General features: G+C 34.5%; 1 protein-coding gene across 3 annotated transcripts in view; it reads right to left on the bottom strand.

The window, feature by feature from the left end:
* Window positions 1–21,491, bottom strand: part of GSK3B (glycogen synthase kinase 3 beta) — a 199,928-nt gene that overhangs the window by 27,559 nt on the left and 150,878 nt on the right. For 2 of the 3 annotated variants that reach the window (XM_047099859.1, XM_047099857.1), the window contains exons 8-10: window positions 15,353–15,448; window positions 6,885–6,923; window positions 4,040–4,226 (exon numbers count right to left, since the gene is read on the bottom strand). In XM_047099859.1, the coding sequence (XP_046955815.1) occupies window positions 4,040–4,226; window positions 6,885–6,923; window positions 15,353–15,448 (322 nt within the window). The remainder of the gene's footprint in view (window positions 1–4,039; window positions 4,227–6,884; window positions 6,924–15,352; window positions 15,449–21,491) is intronic. The other variant, XM_047099858.1, reaches the window with a different exon arrangement.

Genomic DNA, 21,491 nt, shown 5'->3' with positions numbered 1-21,491 from the left:
TTTAATTATTAAACAAATAATTAAGTAAATCTGATTAAATAATATGAAAAACTGTCCATTCACAAAAGTCCAATATTTTCAAAACCATATTCTAAAATCTAAGTCAATTTATTTTCATGTCAGTTTGTCTTATGAATGTAATTTACTAGAGAATAGGTAAATAGCATTTACCAGGCTGTGATTCATTATTGCAATAAACTTATTTAGGACCACAATGCACAATGAAACACCACTTCACATCCACTAGGATGGCTATTAAAAAAAAAAAAAAAAGGAACATAAGTATTGGGGAGGATGTAGAGAAACTGGAACTGTTGTAAACTGCTGGTGGGAATATAAAACGTGCAAACCACCATGGAAAATAGTTTGGCAGTTCCTCAAAAAGTTAAACATAGAATTATCACATGACTCAGCAATACCCAAAAGAATTAAAAACAGTATTCAAATAAATATCTGTAAACAAATGGTCATAGCAGCACTATTCATAATAGCCAGAAGGTAGAAACAAGCCAAATATCCACCAACAGATGATGGATAAACAAAATGTGGTGTATCCATACACTGTGTACTGATTGTTTGTGTCCCTAAAAGTCATATGCTGAAGCCCTACTCCCCAACGTAATAGTGTTTGGAAATGGAGCCTTTGAGAGGTAATTAGGTCATGAGGGTAGAACCCCCATGAATGGGATTAGTGGCCTTATAAGAAGAGACACAAGAGACGTAATCTCTTTCTACCATACGAGGATACAGTAAGAAGGTAGCCATCTGCAAATCACAAACTATGTCTTCATCAGACACCAAATCTACTAGCACCTTGATCTTGAATTTCCCAGCCTCCAGAACTCTGAGAAATAAATGTTTGCTGTTTAAACCACACAGTCTCTGGTGTTTTGTTATAGCAGCCTACACTGATTAAGACATACTACAGTGGAATATTATTCAGCCATAAAAAGGAATAAAATACCGACACATGCTACAACATGGATGAACTTTGAAAACATTATGCTAGGTGAAAGAAGCCATATAAAAAGGTCACATAATGTATTACTCCATTTATATAAAATATCCCAAATAGTGAAGTCCAGAAGCAGGAAGCACATTGGTGGTTGCCAGGAGTTGGAGGAGGAGTTAATGGGGACTGACCACTTAATGGGTATGTTTTCTTTAGGAGCAATGAAAATGTTTTAGAACTTGATCAAGGTGGTAGTTGCACAACATTGTGAATATACTAAATGCCACTGAACTGTTTACTTTAAAATGGCTCATGTTATACAAATGTTTCCTCAGTTTTCAAAAAACTTAGGATTCCATAGAATAATAAATTTAGTTGTTTTAAAATTTTACTTTCTTTAGTAACAATGAATAATTATTAGTGAGTAAAGAATCGTATATATGAACAATGAAACCAAATCCTGGATTTTTAAATCTGATTAAATAAAATGTTTAAGTATCTCAGTTTTGATCAACACATACAGGTGTATTAAAGAGTTTATACGAAATTTGTCTGAATATAGGGAGAATCATTCTCCAAAATGTGTCCATTATAAATATCATGTGTGTTTGGGGTTCTACTGAATTGCTTACTTGACAAAAGGCTTCCTTAATTCATGTATTTGAGAAACAAAGTACTCATTGGAGAAGATACTTCGTGTGAATAAAACCACAATCAATGCTTGTTTGGGAAACTAAGTTCACCTGACAAAAGTGGTTAAAAAAAAGAGAGAGAGAGAGAGAGAGAGAGAGAAACAAATAAAGTTAACATTAACATAATAGTTTCTGATGTCAAGATTCCACAGTAACAAATGCTGGATGTCACTGTATACAGAGCCTTTTAGAGACCACTTTAAAAAGCAACCCAGCAGATAGTTATATGTGTAGCTAATTAACAGACACCTACAGTACAAAACAAAACAAACAAAACAAAACAACAACAACAAAAAAAAACTTATGAAATTTGATACCTGTAGAATTTCCAGTGGTGGCCTCATACAGATTCAAAAAGTGCTTCATATCAAAAAATTTAGGTGATATAACCTAAAAATCTATGATAGTTCAAAAAGTAGCTCTACTGATGACAAAGACACAGATGTAAAAGATGCATTTATAAGAAGTATTAATAAAATTGTTTCATGAAATGAGAGGTAAAAAAGTGAAATGCCTGAATAAATATTAATCTTGTATAATGTATAATTTTAAATATTTTTGAGTTAATCAAAAGAAACCCTTTTGTGATCTTAATGGGAAAATAGAGTATCACTTTATATTCAAAGATTATCAGTATATGTTGCATCAGAGAAAAGACTGAAAAGAGCTACACTATGAAAATGTTACAGTGATTAATTTGAAAGGTAAAAGTGATTACTTCAGGATTGTGATTTTAATTTTCTCTATACTTCTTTTGCATTTTCAACATTTTCCTCAATCTACATGTACTACTCTTGATTAAAACAGAACAGTAAGAACTGAAAATAAAGTTTATTTTCTTAGTGACATGGAATTATATAGAACCTTTGCTCCAGAAGAGGCCAAGAGTCTCCCAGTCTAACCTACTGCCAAATTGGAGAACATTGGACATCATCCAGATTCTTCCTCATACTGAGATCAGTATTTTGAAAAACACTTGTTCCACTGTTAAACAATTGAAAAATTCCCTGATTCATCAGTAATTTTATTTATTAATCTCTATCTATGCCAGGGGCTGAGGTCTGCATGATAAACTCAAATATGTAGTATTCTCTAATTTTCTGCTACCTACTATTTCCAATTTTATAATATGGAGAAAGAATATAGGCTAACACCTTTCTTTAGAAGATAATCTATGAGGTATTCTTTAAGTTTTCACTTTTCCAGGATCTACTGTCGGTTCTGTTCCTTTGTATACCCTACCCGTCTTTCATTAACATCTTAAAATGGCGTAGCCAGGACCTAAAACAACATTCCAAATGATTTCTGATCAGCCCTAAAGAGTCAGAATTAATCCCAGGATATCTGAATATTTTTCTTTTACCTTTATGAATGCAGTTTAAGACTGTATCAGCACTGCTAATAGTTACATGTTATTGACCACTTAAGATTATAATCAATGGAATCACCCAAGTCCATTTCACTAACAACTCAGGTCTTCCAAATCTACTGCTTAAGCAAAATGCATTTTTCCACTTCCAAGTTTAAATATGAGTGGGAGGGGAATTCATCTTAGAATAAAGGAAATATATATTTCTTGGTCACACAAAGCTCTCCATTTCCCTTGTATATTTTTAGCTTGACTAAACTAATAATCAATCGAATATTTATTGCGTGTTTTATCTACAGGAAATTGTACACTTTTAATGTTCAGTTTATGAAGAAAATCACAGCATCAAAGGCAGTATAGCTGATTAAATGAATCACTTAAGGTCTTAATCAGAGAGAAAAGTGAACACAGAAGTGGTTAAGAAATAATGACTTTCCCTGGGTCTTTTAGAAACCACCGATTCACAAACTCTGTTTTCCTCTCAATGTTCTCTCAGCAGCAGCAGCAGCAATAATGCCAAGCCCCAGCAGGGATAAGAATCTCTCTACCTACATCCCTTATACAAGTTCTAAGAAAGAGTTACAGAATTCCAGTTTTCCCTGTTTATATCTGACTTTATACAAATATAGCCACCAATTTATTTCTAGGTTTAAAAAACTTGATAAATCCTTGGGAAGCAAGAAATACTAACATTCTAAGTTTCAAATACAAACCTGAAAGTTAAATTGTACATTAGTCTTATTAGCGAAATCTCTATAACTTCTCATGTGCCAAGATTTATTATAATCTGCCAAAAATGAGAGCAGCTATGTCTACTGGAAAAATCTTATCTGCCACTATTTTGTCCAAACCATACAAGTAGTGGCCTAGTGGCCTAGTAAGTGGTTAGAAAAAATGCTCCCTACTTGCATAAGCACTTAATGTCCCCACTTTTGTCCTACACAGATTTTAATTAACAGAATGTCACTTCACACACATACGTAGTTTTCTCAGAAATGGTAAAAAGAGCTAAGTGTTTGGAATTACCTTGAGTGGTGAAGTTGAAGAGTGCAGGTGTGTCTCGCCCATTTGGTAGTTTGACATTTGGGTCCCTTAGTTCATCAAAAAATGAATGTGCACAAGCTTCCAGTGGTGTCAATCGGGCAGTTGGTGTATACTCCAGCAGACGGCTACACAGTGCAATTGCCTCCGGTGGAGTCCGGGGTCGGAAGACCTACAGCACAAAAAAAAGGGAAAGAACAATTAATGCTTCAGTGTAAGAATCTTAGCAAATTATCCTTTGAGTACTGAGTTAATTCCCACCACGTACAACAACATGGTTGCATTTGTGAAAGGAAGCATCTAGAATGAAAAGAGTTAACTGCATATGCTTCACCACAATGGGGTGAACTGCTAATTAAAAACTATATGAGAAAAGCTCAGAGAAAAAACTAGGGGAAATAGGAAAAAAAATCTACAGCACAATTAAATATGCACACAAAATACAGGCACAAGAGAAAGACTGGATTCTGGAGGTAAGCACACCTAGAAAAATATAAAATTTTTAAAAAAGATTTGACTACTGTGGCAGTAAAATAAAAAGCTGCCTCTTTTGTGTGATTTTTAGCAGAATAATTATCAGAATAATTGACAGACCTACTCAAATTTGGTAATCAAGATCTTTTAAAAGAGAAAAGCTATTTACTTTAGATCTACAAATGCCAGTGACTTGGTATTAACTCTTTAATATAAGAGTCTACCTTATTTGAAAAAAATTCTTGAGTACCCAGAATTTGACAAAATGTCCAAGGCTTTTCTCAAGGAGTAGCTGTTATCACAAACATGGCCAGATTACCCTCATTTGAATGAATATTCTAGGGTTTTAATTAGGGAGAAAGAAATGTACTTTTCATTAAGAGCCATTAATTCACAGAAAAAGTCAACTGAAGGCTATATTAAAGCAAAATACATATGAACTAGTTTGCTTAAAAGAACAGAACGCCTTCCACATCTATGTCTTGAAATGCTTAATCAATACATAAAACTATGAAAATAACTGTTCTAAATTATGGAGAGTTGAAGAATAAAAACAGAAAGGAGAAAAACAGAAATAAATATAAACAGATGAACAGAAAGCCTTTGAAACAAAAGAAAAATGAAACGTATACCCCTTGACAGGAAGAACACAGGATAACAGAGGGTGTGGTAGTGGCAGCAGACAGACATATAAAGAGAGGCAGAAAAGTATAAATGGAAGGAAACAGTGCAGGAAGGACATGTAGATTGTGATGAGGCATGGAGGACCCTGGGAGTAAGGTTTCCTGATGAGAGCAGCTCATGTAACATCTGGCCGTTCACTTAGACTGGAGGTAGGAGAACTAGTTACTACTATAGAGCTCATTACTTTTCAAGAGACTACTTGTAAGAGTACTTTCTACAGTGAAAACCTTTTTTTCTTTTGTTTTTACACAAAGTTTATTGCTAATAAAGATATTTTCCATGGAAATCGAGAAATTGGCTTGAGTAGGAATTCATTTCAGGACGTTAAAGGCCTTAATTATTCATTTGACCATATTAGAAAACCCTCTGTACAGTCAAAAACTGCTTTATCTTTATTCTTTTGAGTGATCTGAGTTGCCTCAGTCAAGGAAATCTTCGAAGTATTATATTATTTGAAACGTTCAGATCTTCCACTATTCTAAGAAATTTTTCCCTCTCTTGCTTTCTAGCCAGGTTCATTTTCAAACTCAGAATGTAAAAGAAAATAATCAGTGGGAAAACTCAGAAAACCTTTCATAAAAATATCAAGTATTACTGAGAAGTTTTATCCCTGAGGGCTGTCTGCATTTATTTCACAGCACATGGATTTATTTTGCTAGCTAGTCTAAGGAAAAATGCTTTTGCACCAATATGGGAGCACATAAGTAGAATTAAAAGTACCACTAAAAGTAGAAATAAGTGTCTCCTGCTAACATTCAAATGTAGGGTAGCTGGACAGTGAGTGTACTTTAATGAAAAATTTCATGTTATATTAATGAAGATTTTGTGTTAAAGGTACTAATAAACCAGTACTGTAACCTTATCTCTGATTATTAAAAAAAAAAAAAAAAAAAGTCACCCACATCCTTTTAGTATCTTACTGGCTACAAATGACCATCCAGGTTGGTACTAAGATAGGTATTAGCTTATTTTGCCAGGGAATCCTAACTCATGGAAAAACAGAGTTAAAAACAATAAAGAAGAATTCATTCTAAGAGCCTACATTAAAATCAAGACTTAAGCTGCCTTTAAAAAAGTATCCGTTATTTTTTTTATACCCTTTGAGAGATTCCTGATAAGACCAGTACTCTATGGATAAAGGTTAAGTGGGAAATTATGTGGAGTCAAAACCAGTGTCTCCCAAAGTTCAGATTTGTGACCATAATATAGGGTGTGGTAGCATACAACTTCAAAAAATTAGAGGCCAAACTAGAAAACAGCTCTTCTGAATTATCTTTGTGTCTAAAGAAAAGGAAGCCAGTAACTACTGAAATCTGGCTAAAAACAAAGCTTCTGCTGCTGTACTCATTTAAATTGTTTAAGATTCATAACCTTTATTGCTGCGTATCGTTGTTCATATTTATTCTTGTAAAAGTAATTTTTAAACCCCACAATTCCTAAACTTTAGACTAGATGTCAATAAATCACTCAGGAGACTGACAACCTAAATATATGATAAGTAAAACCTGTATCGCCACATAGTGAATGAAGAAGAAATCACAGCTAGCTACCTATGCTGTTTTTACTTTTACATTTCCAGAATGAATAACGGTTTTGCCTTTCTAAAAAAAGTTTTCCCCCTAGTTTTATAGACCTGCCCTGAAATTTTGGGAAAAAAAAATTAAGTACATACCCGCACTCCTGAGGTGAAATGTCCTGTTCCTGACGAATCCTAAAGATGATAATGCAGTGAAATAATCCAAACAGGGGAAGTCAATCCAAAAGAGAATAGTCCAGCAAGGAAAAATATATCCAGTGTTATAAGAAATCCATGGTGTTGGGGGGGGGGACATAGAAAATGTTTATACAGTTATAAACTTTAAACATCAGTCTCCACAGTAGCAAGTCCAAGTTTTAAAAATTATTTCACCACAGTGTATGCAAAAAAATTTTTGATTGCGCAATGGTGAGGCACAATAAAGAAACATTTTAATTTTAATTTATTATGTTCCAATGCCAGTGCGTTTATTAAAAAAATACAAAACCAAAAAAAGTTAAAATCAAAATGAAATCTAGAAGTAAACTTCCCAAAGTAAAGTGTTTGGTCTTCTACGACCTGGATTCATCATCCATTGACATGACTGGGATGGGGCATATTAGCCTGCTTTTAAAGATATCAGTTCCCAATATGCTAATTTTTATCTACTAATTTATTCCAGTTAGACAGTATAAACATTTTTTTGCTTAATTATTAGTGATGGAAGAAAGTAATAAATATATTTAATTTATATTACTATAGATTTCAAGCCAGATATTTTCAATTTGTGTGAGCTAAGAAGGATCAGGCCACCGCGGATTATTCTCCATTTTGGATTGACTTCCCTGCTAAAAGATATTTGCTGACATTCTCATTATTTTAGGATTCTTCAGGAAATTGACATATCACCTCAGGAGTGCGGGTATAAACTTACTTTCTCTATTGTGGGCTTTGCCCCCTCATACCCTTGCACCCATTACTTAGTAAAAATAAATATAGAACATTCTTTCCTTTTTGGAAAAACTCACTGAAAAAAAAATGCTACATCTTTGAGCACTACAAATTCAACACAGTTCCATGTGCAAATATGCCCAATTCACCCACCAAAAGCTAAACAAAAAATATATACAATAAACAATACAACTAAGGGACAGTCACAGTTATAGGTGACATGCATAGTAATGTACACCAACACCTAGGCACAACGGAGCCAAATACGCAAGGGAGCTAGTAGGATCTATTATGTCTAGGTATTGAGAATAAAAAATGGCAGAACTCACCAGTAGCTGTGAATTCCCTTGGCTATTCTAAGAGAATTTAACATTCTTTTAGGATAGTTTCCAGTGGGGGAATTAATATTTTGCAAAAATAAATAATCCGCGGATTACTTTTAGTCTGCAGACTAAAATTTAGTACACGGATTAAAATCCGGCCCATCAGAATAAAAATCTCTCATGAACTAAAACACAATCAGCTGGACAAAGATAGAAAGCAAGACTAAAAAAAATGAGAGCACAAAGTAAGACTCAATTGGGCCAACTAACGATTAGTGCGCAGACTAAATATGGCCAGCCAAGTATGTTAGCAAGGCCATGAAGAGCCCAAAACACCCCCTGTAAAAACTAAAAACAAAAGTAAATAAATAAAATAAAACAGAACAAAGCAAAAAAATAAATAAATAAACAAAAGAAAGAAAACAGAAAGGAAAAATTGAAAAGAACTAAAACACTGACATGAACTTTTAAGTGATTCAAATACTACCTCACCTGTGCAGCAACTCATTTTCTTAAATTGAAGCAAACTCTCACCACAAATACTAGTCCATAGAAGAAACTAACAGAAAAAATTCATTTTTTCAAAAAGAAAGTCTCTATGGTATTGAACAAATGCAAATGAGTCCTTAAATGAAGAATTATTCAAAATAAATTTGCATTTGGGTAACTCAAAAATGACAGAGGCAATTTTCTCCTTACATGTCCTAGACAGAAACTTTTGCCATCAAATACCAAATTTCAAGCTGGAGCTAACTGTTGTAACTGAATCTTAAGCCTTTTAAAATTACCATTTATAAACAAATATCAAGGCCTATGATTGATTCTCATAGCATCAGCTCTCAGCAATTCTACTATATTAAACAGCCAACCAGAGCAATGTAAAAATGCCTATGGCAAAGATAATTAATCTAAGTAGAACACAGAACAAGTGCTGTGCCTGTTCCGAACAGCTATTCTTTCCTAGATTTCATTGTGATAAATAAATGTACAACATAGACGCTGTTCTCTGGTTATACACAAAATACACAAGCACCCAATGTTGAAGACTGATAAACCATGAACACTCCTAAAGAGCAACCCCAATACTGCCTCTCAAGCAGTCTATTTATCATCTAAACTTATTTGCAATTTGTAAACCTAAATGTAGGATTAAAAGTGAGACGATGCCATAGATTTGTTGAAGAGTTATGTTAATTAACCAGGTTAAGTAGCTACGAAAAAAACTTAAGTCTACTAAAGAGTTCACATGTGGTACATCATTCATAAGAAGCACAAACATCCTTTCCTTAGCCAAAACAGAGACAGCATTCAACAAATTTCATCTGTACTAATTAAAAGGCTTATTGAGTTTTCCTGAGCTCTACTACAGTAAGAAATTATTATATGTGTTGACATCAGCATTTAGTTAATTTCTCCCTCTAACATCACTCACTGATAAAATAGTACTGCAGGCTTACCCAGAAGTATGATTTACCAAATGTCCACTTACTCAATTTAATCTCTCATTGTTCACAAAATAGTTACTGTAGTTAGACTGACCTTCCTAGGAATATAGGAATATTTTCTTTTTATCCATACCTCCTCATCTTAAGGGACAGTCCCCTAGGCTACAACAATTCCTGACCTTACCAACATCTAATCAAATCAAAATCCTCCTTCAACAGCCCACCCCACCTTTTTCTTCTATCACCTTTAAGAAGGCTTCCTTTTTTCCTCTACCTCCCTCACTGGAGATCTGCCTTATACCTATACAGCATGTGAAACACCTCTGAACACCTACAGCACACAATCAAGTATCTGGTTATATATTATTCAATATTTGCTTCAACTGAGTCATTTATATCACCTGTAAGCTTTTCAAAAACAAGGGCTATATATTTTACTTCTTTTTCATACTTTATGGTATCCGGCACAGTGCTGGGTACATAGGAGATAGGTGTTTTAAGGAAAAAATGATATATTAAAAGTAGATTTTTGCTTTCTTTTTTAATTTACCTCCAACCCTATCCCTCTGCTCCCCACAAGCGATCTCAAAACTTATGCCTTAGTATTCTTTCTTGTTTATTTTATCCATCTTTCATAGGGATTAGCTACCCTAGGGGCTAGATTTTAAAGTGCATAGTTTTCAGCAAAGAAATGGGAGCATAGCCAGTATAACTAGAAAAATGAGGAAGTCTACGCACATAGGAAAATAAATGTTAGAGAAGAAGTGATTATTCTAGCACTAATGAAGATGTAGGTAGAAAATTCAGTAGAAAACAGTGTATTTTTGACACAAGTGATAATGGATTAGTAGAATGTTCAGGGCAGATGTTAAGTAATAATATAAAACTAATTTACCTAAGCAACAGAACAAAACAGACAGGTGCAATCTTAGGAACTAGTGGAAATCCCACCATTGTTTTAGGCTTTCTGGAATACATGTGAGCAAAACCAGAAAAGGTTGATAAGCTTGCCTGCAAAAAAAGAAGTCTGACAACAAATTTTGTTTTGTGCTCTCTCAACCCCTCTGAAGGCATTTTTAAAAACTGTAAATGTGTTAAACTATAGTTGAAACAGCTAAGTTTACCAAGTGAAAAATATTGTACTGAAAAGCTCAGAAAAAAAAGGTAAAATTATAAAGTCTTCAAAAAATAAGTACGGTAGGAAAAAAAAAAGTACAGTAAGGTTTTGTGTTTAGTTTTAAACATAGAGAATAAAAAATGTACCATGTCCTATCTAGTCTGGTACCTTTAACAGCTGAAACGACCTCGAACCCAATTTTCTGCTTACTCATAGCTAGTTGTAAATAGTACTACATTTATTCATTTTCAAGTATGTGGACAGTGTTCTAAGAAATTGAGTATGTAAGGACTGACTTGTGGATACTGTTTTCTGTGATACTTAACCAATAATCTACGGCCCCATATACACAGACACTTAACTATTAAACTTACTACATGTTCCAAAGACTTAGCAACAAACATTTTAAAGTAACTGATATCCATCTTATTATTACCATTATGAAAAAGAAATTAGGAACTGCTACAATACATATGGTATAACTTGAAAGGTACTATAAGAGTTATATGGTGGGAATTAATCATGGAGAGCTCAGAAAATTAGAAAATATTTCATGGGAGAAGTTAAGATTTGAGTCTTGACAAAAGATTAAGATGTGGTAAGCAGGCAAGAAGATCCTTCCAAGTGTGAAAAGACGCTAATAACAGAGAAATATAAATCGCTTCTCTGGGGGAAAATTAGAGGTTAGAAAGGTCAGGAACAGAACAAGAATAAACTTCTTGCTTTTCTGGGGAAAAAAAGAAACAATAAGGAACAGAATGACTGTATAATCTATTATCCAAAATGGGACACTTTTGAGAGTGAAGAGACATTCAATTAATAACTGAACTAGACAAGCAAAAGTGGGACATAATCATCACCTTGTCTTTATATGTATGTCATATTTTCCTAAAAGCAATGAGTAATCAGAGAAGATTTCTAAATAGGAGTGACAGTATTACATGTACTTTTAAGAAAACTTTGAGCCACCTGGGTGGCTCAGTAGGTTAAGCGTCCCACTCTTGATTTTGGTTCAGGTCACGACATCATGGTTTGTGAGACCAAGCTCTGCATGATCAAGCCCTGTGTCAGGCTCCACGCTGACAGTGTGGAGACTGCTTGGGATTCTCTCTCTCTTTCTATCTCTCTCTCTCTCTCTAACCCACTCTCGCTTGACACATATGTGCTCTCGCAAAATAAACAAACATTAAAAAAGAAAAAAAAAGATGTGAAACTGAAGGAGGGAACCTGGTTAGGAGGCTGTTTTAACAATTCTATGATACGATGATGGCCAAAACTAAACTCCGGGCAGGACAGACAGGACAAACCATAGAACTATATTGGAGGCAGGATCTTTATATTATTTTAGAACTAAAATAAAATAATCCTTTATGTGCATATTACTATTTTCCAAAGAATCCTAGAAAAGACAATAGCTAATTGGTATCTTGCAAAAGAAAAAACTCCAGGCACAAAGAGTAGGAGTGATGTTCAAACTAGATCCTCACTTCATACCTAATAGACAGACTGTCATTTAACCATACCTCGGTATACTAAGTGCAGAATTTAAGCTTCCTCTTCTGCCAGCCAATTTCCATCTCTTTTTAATTCTCAAACTTTCTTTGCATCACTTGTTTTCCTTTCCATCTGGCTTTTTATTCTTTGAAGTTTACAGTATACAGCAATGCAGGAGGTTTTTATCCTCTTATCCCCACTCAGTAATGGTCCCTGTTTCAAAACATTAGCATTTTCTTTCCTACTTAAACATTAAATCAATGAATTAGATTGCTCTGGCTATTAAGTAATAGTCAAGGGCAACTTATTGGATTTCTAAGTTCTCAAGATTCCTGCCCTAAACCATACTAGAAACATCTCATTGTCTAGTTCTTCTGTTTGCTATTTTTCCTACACATCTAAATCCCTTCACTTCAATGTTTGCATAAAAGACATTTCTTTCTTGATCTTTCTGTCTGCCGACATTTTTGAGCACACCAGCTTCCAGTATTTGGGGATATAGCTGTACTATACTGCAGCACAGAAAAGCAGGGTTCACATGCTCACAGTTTTAGGAAATGGACCTAATGTAGGTTCTATCAGAAGACCAAAATAAAGGCAAAGCAGCTTTTGTTTCCAGACTTTGTTACCTGCCCTCAAAAGGCAAGAAGCTCTTCTCTTTAGAGAACATTATGTGTTTCTTAAAAAATAACTTCACTGGCAGCCTAGCGTAAGACAGTACTTCTGAGGCTGGTGTTTACTATCATAACAGAGAAGACAGGGGACTCACTTCCTGCCAGAAATTTAAAATTTTGTGTTTTCATTTTGATAATAACCTATTTTAAAAATCAACATAAGCATATTTTGGGTCATCTAGATTCATCCAGATGACAGAATAGTGTCATGGAATTTCTGTGTCTGAATTTGGTTTTGTGTTTACAACCAATAACATCAACCTAGTTATGTGCGCTAATGAGAAATTAACATAAGTGTACTTATTACATAATAAATGCATTTGTACTAAGTGAAAATCAAATTATGCCAAGGCACACTATATGAATGAAGAGTTCATAGTAGTTTGAACACACAAAATAGGTGGGAGAAGTGAGTCATCATTCTACACATGGTATATAGGAATGGAAGCCTAAAGAAGACAAACAAACAAAAGGGCTTTATATAGATTATTCAAGTTTGAAGAGCATTATTGTAAGATATAAAACATCAGGAGTCCACATAAGTAGAGGAAGATGTAAAGTATACATATTGACCACAAATCTTATGCAGGCTGCATTTTAATTATAAACAACCATTCCTCACCTCACGTTCCATCTTAGCTAATACTTCAAAAGATATATCCTGGGGGAAAAAATGCAGAATATGACACACACTAATACTGGCAGCAGTCTTGATGTAAAAAAAAAAAGGATAGAAACTGTTAAAGTAAATTTCATGACCTCAATTTCAGCATCATGTTGGTTAGATAGATACTCTATATTAAGGGTAGCATGTAAGGAATACTTAGATTATACCAAAAAGAGCTTTATTTTTCTTTCTTCATAAAAATGACACTCTTATTAATGAAAGTGTGGAAATGCAGAACAAAGAAAATAAAATCACCTACACTCATCTCACTCAAACATTAGCATTTTGGAGTATTTCCCTGTATTTATTCAATATATAGAATTCTCTTTATTTTTTGTTTTTCTTTAACATGGTTGAAATCATAGTATACTACAAGTCACTTATACTTTAACTTATAAAACTTCACTGAATTCAAACTACAACTCAACCTTTAAATCCCAAAAGGTCACCTAGGAATCTCTGAGTTTAGAGCCAGGTGAGAGACCCTAAGTATCTTCTGACCCAGTTCAAAATAAACTTTAAGCATAAGATCAAAGAATGGTTTATCTCAGAATACTTAGTGTTTATTATAAATTTTAAAAGGTGTGGTGGGGAAGGCAACATCATGGCCAGTAAAAGCTAACCTAGAATTCTGGCACTAAAACACCAAGATCTCCGATTCTAAACAAGTAATTAGTGACAAAAGGATCTTCTGCAGTGAAGAGAGATAATAAGATTCTGAGAACTTGAAGGAAAAGTAACAAGAACCATAATACAATTTACAGAAAGAAACATACTTTGAATCTGGGAATATAAATTATTTCATCTATAGCCCTAAATTATTTCACCTCTTATCATAAAAGATACATAACCAACTAAATGAACCCATCAATGCTCAAAACAAAATGTTACATCTACATTTTTAAGTACAGAAAATCTCTGCTTGAACCATAAAAGAGCTGAACATTTCTAACTCACAAAAATATATAATGAAATATACATAAAGACGAGAAGAGGTACATGTTACATAACTCTAAATAAAGTCTGGCATTGCATGCGCGCGCGTGTGCGCGCGCACACACACACACACACACACACACACACACAGAGTAGAAGTTTAATCCTGGCTTTGTCATGGCCACCTATGTGATCCTGAATAAGTCACTTGGTATCTTTGGCCAGAGTTTCTGAATCTATAAAATAAGGACACTGGAGATTCACTCTAGCAATAAGCCCTGATTGAGATTTTTCTTCCTCTGCTCTAATCTCACAAATTACACCGAAATGAAAAAACTTTTAAGTAAAATCTCTCTTAAAATTATTTCAATTAAGTATCAAAGAAAAAAATCAATTTTCTGGTAAATTAGTACCTATGCTCTTAGAATTGGTTCCATCTAATGTTGGGGTGAGGCTATCCAAGGGCTAGTGATATCCCATTAACATATCAATACTTTCAATGTATACTCCAAGCCAGATCAAATCTTTTTATTTCTCTCCCAAAACACCAACAGGAAAGTAAATAAAAGAAAAAAGACAGTATAATCTATAATAAGATCTACATAATAATAGTTTTAAAAATAAATATATGAAATATACATTTTCATATGCTATATATTGAAAAAGTATCTCTAATTGTGTGAAGAAATTAACTTCTGAGTTTTACATAGTCAAAATTTATATATAAGATACTACTCCTGATGAAATTCTTTATTTTGATGATATAGGTACACTGTCGTTATCCTACAAATAAAAACCCAGGCTGAAAACCATCTACAGGAAATCAGTAGGGACAAAACTATATACTGTCAATGACACACTGATACTACCCAACTATATTTAGATGCAGAGCTGCTGTATACTTTGTACTCAGGCAGCTATCTAGTATCAAAATAGTTTAGTTTAAGAACAATGAGAAACCCAAATTTAAGTTAACTACTGGTTAATGTGCTTTTTAAAAAACTCTTTTTGACTCACCTTAGTCCAAGGATGTGCCTTAATTTGAGGGAATTTGAATTCTGTGTAGTTTGGGTTCATTTCTCTAATTTGCTCCCTTGTTGGTGTCCCCAGGACCTAGATAAAGAAAGCAAGTTATTGCCATATTTTTCTATATACTTACAAATATTAAGTCTTTATGTTTTAGCATATTGGTTTCATTGGAAAAAGGAATTCCAAAGTTATGAAATACAAAACTGGTTAAAAAGAGCAGATTTTGCACGAGACTTTTTTTTTTTTAAGTTTATTTTTGAGAGAGAGAGAAAGAGCACACGCGCTTGTGGGGTAGGGGCAGAGAGAGAGGGAAAGAGTGAATCCCAAGCAGGCTCTATGCTGTGAGCGCAGAGCCCAACATGGGGGTGAGATCGTGACCTGAGCTGAAGTCAGAAGAGCCTGACACTAAACTGACTGAGCCACCCAGACGCTCCAAGACTTTTAATTTTTAACTGGCTATGGATCCTAATGCTATACTACCCTACACAGACTTCTATGAGATAATCATAATGTGAAGCCACTGTTGTAAAAAAAAGATCACTCAAAAGCATTCAAGTAAAAATCAAACATCTTTGTTCTAACTAGAAAAACCATCTACTGTAACCATGGACATTTGAAATGAGATCTTTTATTCATTTAGTGTAGTCAAAGGTTTTAATTTTTTTTAAGTTTATTTATTTTGAGAGAGAGAGAAAGAGAGAGAGAGACAGAATGAGTGGGTAGGGGCAGAGAGAGGGGGAGAGAGAATTCCAAGCAGCTCCATTCTGTCAGCGCAGATCCCGACGTGGGGCTCGAACTCATGAACCATGAAATCATGACCTGAGATGAGGTCAAGAGTCAAACACTTAATGGAATGAGCTACCCAGGTGCCCCACAGGTTTTATTATCAATAAATTAATAAGGAGAACTTACTCAAACAGTCATCAATAATACCATTCAGTGAGTATTTAGTGATTGTTCCCTGTGTCCAAGGAACTATGCTATGACATATGGAGAATACAAAGAAGAAGAGATTTCTTGTTATAATGAAATTACATATTTGTGCATGGGAAAGAGTATAATACAAAATAAAAATATATTGAATGCATCATTGTCTCTAGAGATGCAGTATGCACTGGACAAAGGAAAGTCTATGGAATTGACTGCACAAGACAGATGACAGGAAGAAACATAAATTACTAAAAACGAGAGTGCTTTGAAGAAAGATGATACATATCTTTCTTTATAATTCTAAAGCCTGGTATAAAACAAATTTGTTACAATATTCAGCCATTTGTAATTCAAAAATAGTGGCAAAGAAAGAGTGGAACTTAATAATAAGTACTGGATTTGTGGTGGTAACCGGTGGATAATCAGGGCAAAGTAAGAATTTCAGGGTTTTCCTGGTTTGTTTTTTGGTTCTAATTCTCTAGACTTCATTAAAACCAGAACTTAATCAAAATTTTAAGAGTTTTATTCTTCAAAGACACTTTTTTTTTTTTTTTAATGTTTACTTATTTTTGAGAGAGAGAGACACACAGAGTGCGAGCAGGGGAGGGGCAGAGAGAAAGGGAGACACAGAGACCAAAGCAGGCTCCAGGCTCCAAGCTGCCAGCACAGAGCCTGACATGGGGCTTGAACTTACAAATAGTGAGATCATGACCTGAGCTGAAGTCTGATGCTGAACCGACTGAGCCACCCAGGCACCCCCAAAAGACACTCTTAAGAAAAAGGCAAGCTACAGACTGAAAGAAAACATTTGCAAAACATACATTCTGCAAAGGACTCCTATCTAGATTATAGAAAAGACTCCTATAAACTCAAAACAAAACGACAAACAACCCAATAAAAATGGGCAAAAGATAGAATCAGACACTTCGCCAAAGAACACTCAGATAGTAAACTAAATAAGCACATGCAAAAATGCTCAACCTCATTATTATCAAGGAAATGCTAGTTAAAACTGTAAGATACCACCTACATACCTATTAAGATGGTTAAAGTTAAAAAAAAAAAAAAGATTGCCTGTGTAAACCAAGTCCTGGTGAGGATGTAGAGCAACTGGAATTCTCATCCATTGCTAGTGGAAAGGTAAAATTGTATGGCGCCTTAGAAAATACTTTGGCAGTATGTTAAAGACATAAACATATACTTACCATACATCCATCATTCCTACTCCTAGGTATTTACCCAAGAGAAATGAAAGCATATGTTCATACAAAAACTTTTACACAAATGTGCATAGCACCTTTATTTGCAACTGCCAAAAAAGTAGCAACAACTCAAATGTCCACAACAGATGAATAAATAAACAAATGAGGGTATACCCATACAATGGAATACTATTCACTAATAAGAAAAAGAACATGGATGAATCTAAAAAAATTTACACTGAGTAAAATAAGCCAGACCAGAGACAGTACCTACTGTTATCATTTCATTTGTACAGAAATGTAGAAAATTTTGTCTCCAGTGACAGAAAAGAAAGCCATGATTGTGAAGGCTGGAGACAAGCCTTACAAAGAGTACTAGTGAATTATGGGGGGTGAGGAATATGTTCATTGTCTTGATTTCATGGTGGTAGTTTCTTATGTGCATACGTCTTACCAAACTGTGCACTTTAAATATGTGCACTTTATTATATGTCAATTATATCTTTCAGAAACTAAGTATAAGAATATATAAAGTTGAAGTAAGAGAGGTATAACATTCTGAGCTATAGAGTTATATACTATTATTTGTCAATGTAAGTAAAAAAAGAATCTAGTTAACTATAAAATGACTTTTAATTGCCTAAAAGACAATTTCTGAGCAAACCCCTGATGTCATTGAGGGGATAAAAAAAGATGTGTAAAAATGATCTAAATTATAACACATCACTCTGTGGAAAGCTCACTTTTGGGCACTGGAAATGTATCTCCAGTTATTTAAGCTCCCTTCCTTTTTGTAGCAGAAGTCCAACTTTACAGACAGGAGCAAGGTATTATCTAGTATTGGGAAGGGAAATCACTGGCTTTTGTAGCTGTAGACATCAGACATTGTAAGTAAGGAACTATTCACACTTAAAATATGAAGGCTAAAAAGGAATCTTAATTTTTATTATTATTTTTTTTTAATTTTTTTTAATGTTTATTTATCTTTGAGACAGAAGACAGACAGACCATGAACGGGGGAAAGTCAGAGAGAGAGGGAGACACAGAATCGGAAGCAGGCCCCAGGCTCTGAGCTGTCAGCACAGAGCCCGATGCAGGGCTCGAACTCACGAACCATGAGATCATGACCGGAGCCGAAGTCGGAGGCTCAACCGACTGAGCCACCCAGGCGCCCCAATTTTTATTATTTTTAAATGTTTATTTATTTTTGATAGAGAGAGACAGAATGTAAGAGGGGGAGGGGCAGAGAGAGAGGGAAACAAAGAATCCAAAGTAGGCTCCAGGCTCTGAGTTGTCAGCACAGAGCCTGACGTGGGGCTCAAACTCATGAACTGTGAGATCATGACCTGAGCTGAAGTTGGATGCTCAACCAACTAAGCCACCCAAGAGCCCCTCAGTTTTTATTTTTAAGTAATAAAGCAAACACTAATATCCTATTTTAGACCCTCAATGAAGGGTGTGTGTGTGTGTGCATGCGCGCGTGCGCGTCTGTGTGTCTATGTATGTGTGTATATGTACTGGGAAAGAGGGAGAGGAGTGAAAAAGAAGGGAGTGTGAACTAATCGATAATTCTGCTCCCCAAATGCAACCCTAGTGGATTCTTTTAACTACTGGAAGAAAACAACAACAACAACAACGACATGAATAACTGAGTATTTAAAATGCGTATCTTCGGGGCGCCTGGGTGGCGCAATCGGTTAGGCGTCCGACTTCAGCCAGGTCACGATCTCGCGGTCCGGGTGTTCGAGCCCCGTGTCAGGCTCTGGGCTGATGGCTTGGAGCCTGGAGCCTGTTTCCGATTCTGTGTCTCCCTCTCTCTCTGCCCCTCCCCCGTTCATGCTCTGTCTCTCTCTGTCCCAAAAATAAATAAACGTTGAAAAAAAAAATTAAAAAAAAAATAAAATGCATATCTTCAATGATGCTACAACTTACTAATTCCATTTTAAGGTATATCCTCTAACCTAGAGAAACTTTTTATACATCCAAAGCAACATTGTTCATAATAATAAAATACTGCAGGCAAAAGCAAAAATCCCAAAGTAGCATTAATAAATTGAGGTACAGTCATAAAATGGTACATTAACTACACATCCCTTCTGAAGAATCTCACAAAGTGGTGTTTTCACTCAGCAATGAATACATACAGTAGGACTGCCTTATATAAAGCTTAAAAGCAGGCAAGACCAAAGTATATTTTAGTTTATATAGTAAAATTCTAAAACTATATAATAAACAAACATGGGAATATTTGTTAGGAAAATCAAGTATGGATTATTAAACTCAACAGAGAAAATATAGGAGGGATTATAACCAGATTGGGGCATAAATAATTCCTTTGTTTTTTTTGTAACCTTTTAAAAAAATATTATTTATTTAAAATATGAAATTTATTGTCAAATTGGTTTCCATACAACACCCAGTGCTCATCCCAAAAGGTGCCCTCCTCAATACCCATCACCCACCCTCCTTTCCCTCCCACCCCCTAGCAACCCTCACTTTGTTCTCAGTTTTTAAGAGTCTCTTATGTTTTGGCTCCCTCCCTCTCTAACCTCTAACCTTTAATTCTTAATATGAGTAATAATTACATGATATTCACTTTATTATTGTGCTTTACACTGAATACATTTTAATATATTTCTGTATTATGATATATTTCACAGTAAACGAAATGACATTTAAGAAAAATGCCCACATTTGAATCACTATTTGCTGTGCAGTCCCCCTCTATTTATTCAGTACTTTGTTAACACAAGACACAGTCCTAACTCCCTACTAGTTGGTAAGAATGCCAAAAGAAATGAGAATTGAATGATGTCCAATTAGTAAATGCAGACTGTATGGACAGAGATCACATGGACTTATCAGCCATTTGGTTAACTTTCCAATAGGGGCTAAGCAAGAGAATTCCAGTTACAAACTATAATGAAAAGGCAGCATCCTCCCTGAAATGAATGTTATAATTCTTACATGTTTTTTATTATAACCTAAGGTGAAGTAAATCTGTGAAATACACAATAAAACAGCTGTGAAACATGCCATATATACAAGTTTGCTTTACAAACTTTTAATAATTTATTTAATGTGAAAGCAAGAAGGTATACTGTGTGTTTTCACTCCCATATCTTCTCCTTAAATTCCTATCTCAGAGCTACTCACATCTAAACATTTGCCCAAAATTTTATATGTATTTTTTTCAGTGAAAACCCTTTTCCTTTATACCAACTACCCAGATTCTATGATTAACATTTTACTGTGTTTGGTTCATCACACTTCCATCCATCTATCCACATATATAAATTCACCTTATTTTTTGATACATTTCAAAGTCAGCTGCAGACATTAGTACACCTCAGCATATGTGTACTGGAATTAATTACAGTTCAGTATTTATGACTTTTACATAAGTATTTTTCTGTGTATTTCGAATCTTCTTTCAATATACACAGTGTATATATGTGCAAAATCTGTTATCACACTGAGAAATAATGTTTTGGCAAATAATGATATAAAAAAGATTCTTAATTATAATTATAATTGATGGTCAGAGTTTAAATGTGTCCTTTACTTTTAAAATATGTGTATTTGTGACTTCTGAGAACCTAGTTACTAACCAGTAAGTGGAATCACTGATCTATTCACTATCAGTTAGTTAAAAGCAATTAACCAAATAAACTAGTCTGTTACCACAAAGCAGCAATGGAGAACTTCTTATCCGTGTTATGGCCACATGATCATGACTCACTGAGGCCATTAGATGGGGAAACAGAGATTCTAATGTCATAGGATTTTCTATGTTTAACTTCTCTTGCCAAATAGTCAACTACTATAATATTTTTCTATTCTTTTTACTATTTTTTAAAAAATCTTAAACCAGGTTCTCCCCAGGTTGGCTAAAAGAGATGAAAACTAAATGGGAAATCCCATAGAACAGGGGTCAGCAAACTTTTTCTATAAAGCATCAGAGTAATACTTCAGGCTTTGTAGGTCACAGAGCC

This window comes from Lynx rufus, unplaced genomic scaffold (assembly GCF_022079265.1).
Source record: "Lynx rufus isolate CCGP_SWC_20201006 ecotype Redwood Valley unplaced genomic scaffold, mLynRuf1.p SCAF_5, whole genome shotgun sequence".
NCBI lineage: Eukaryota > Metazoa > Chordata > Mammalia > Carnivora > Felidae > Lynx > Lynx rufus.
This window is presented reverse-complemented; position numbering and strand designations above follow the sequence as displayed.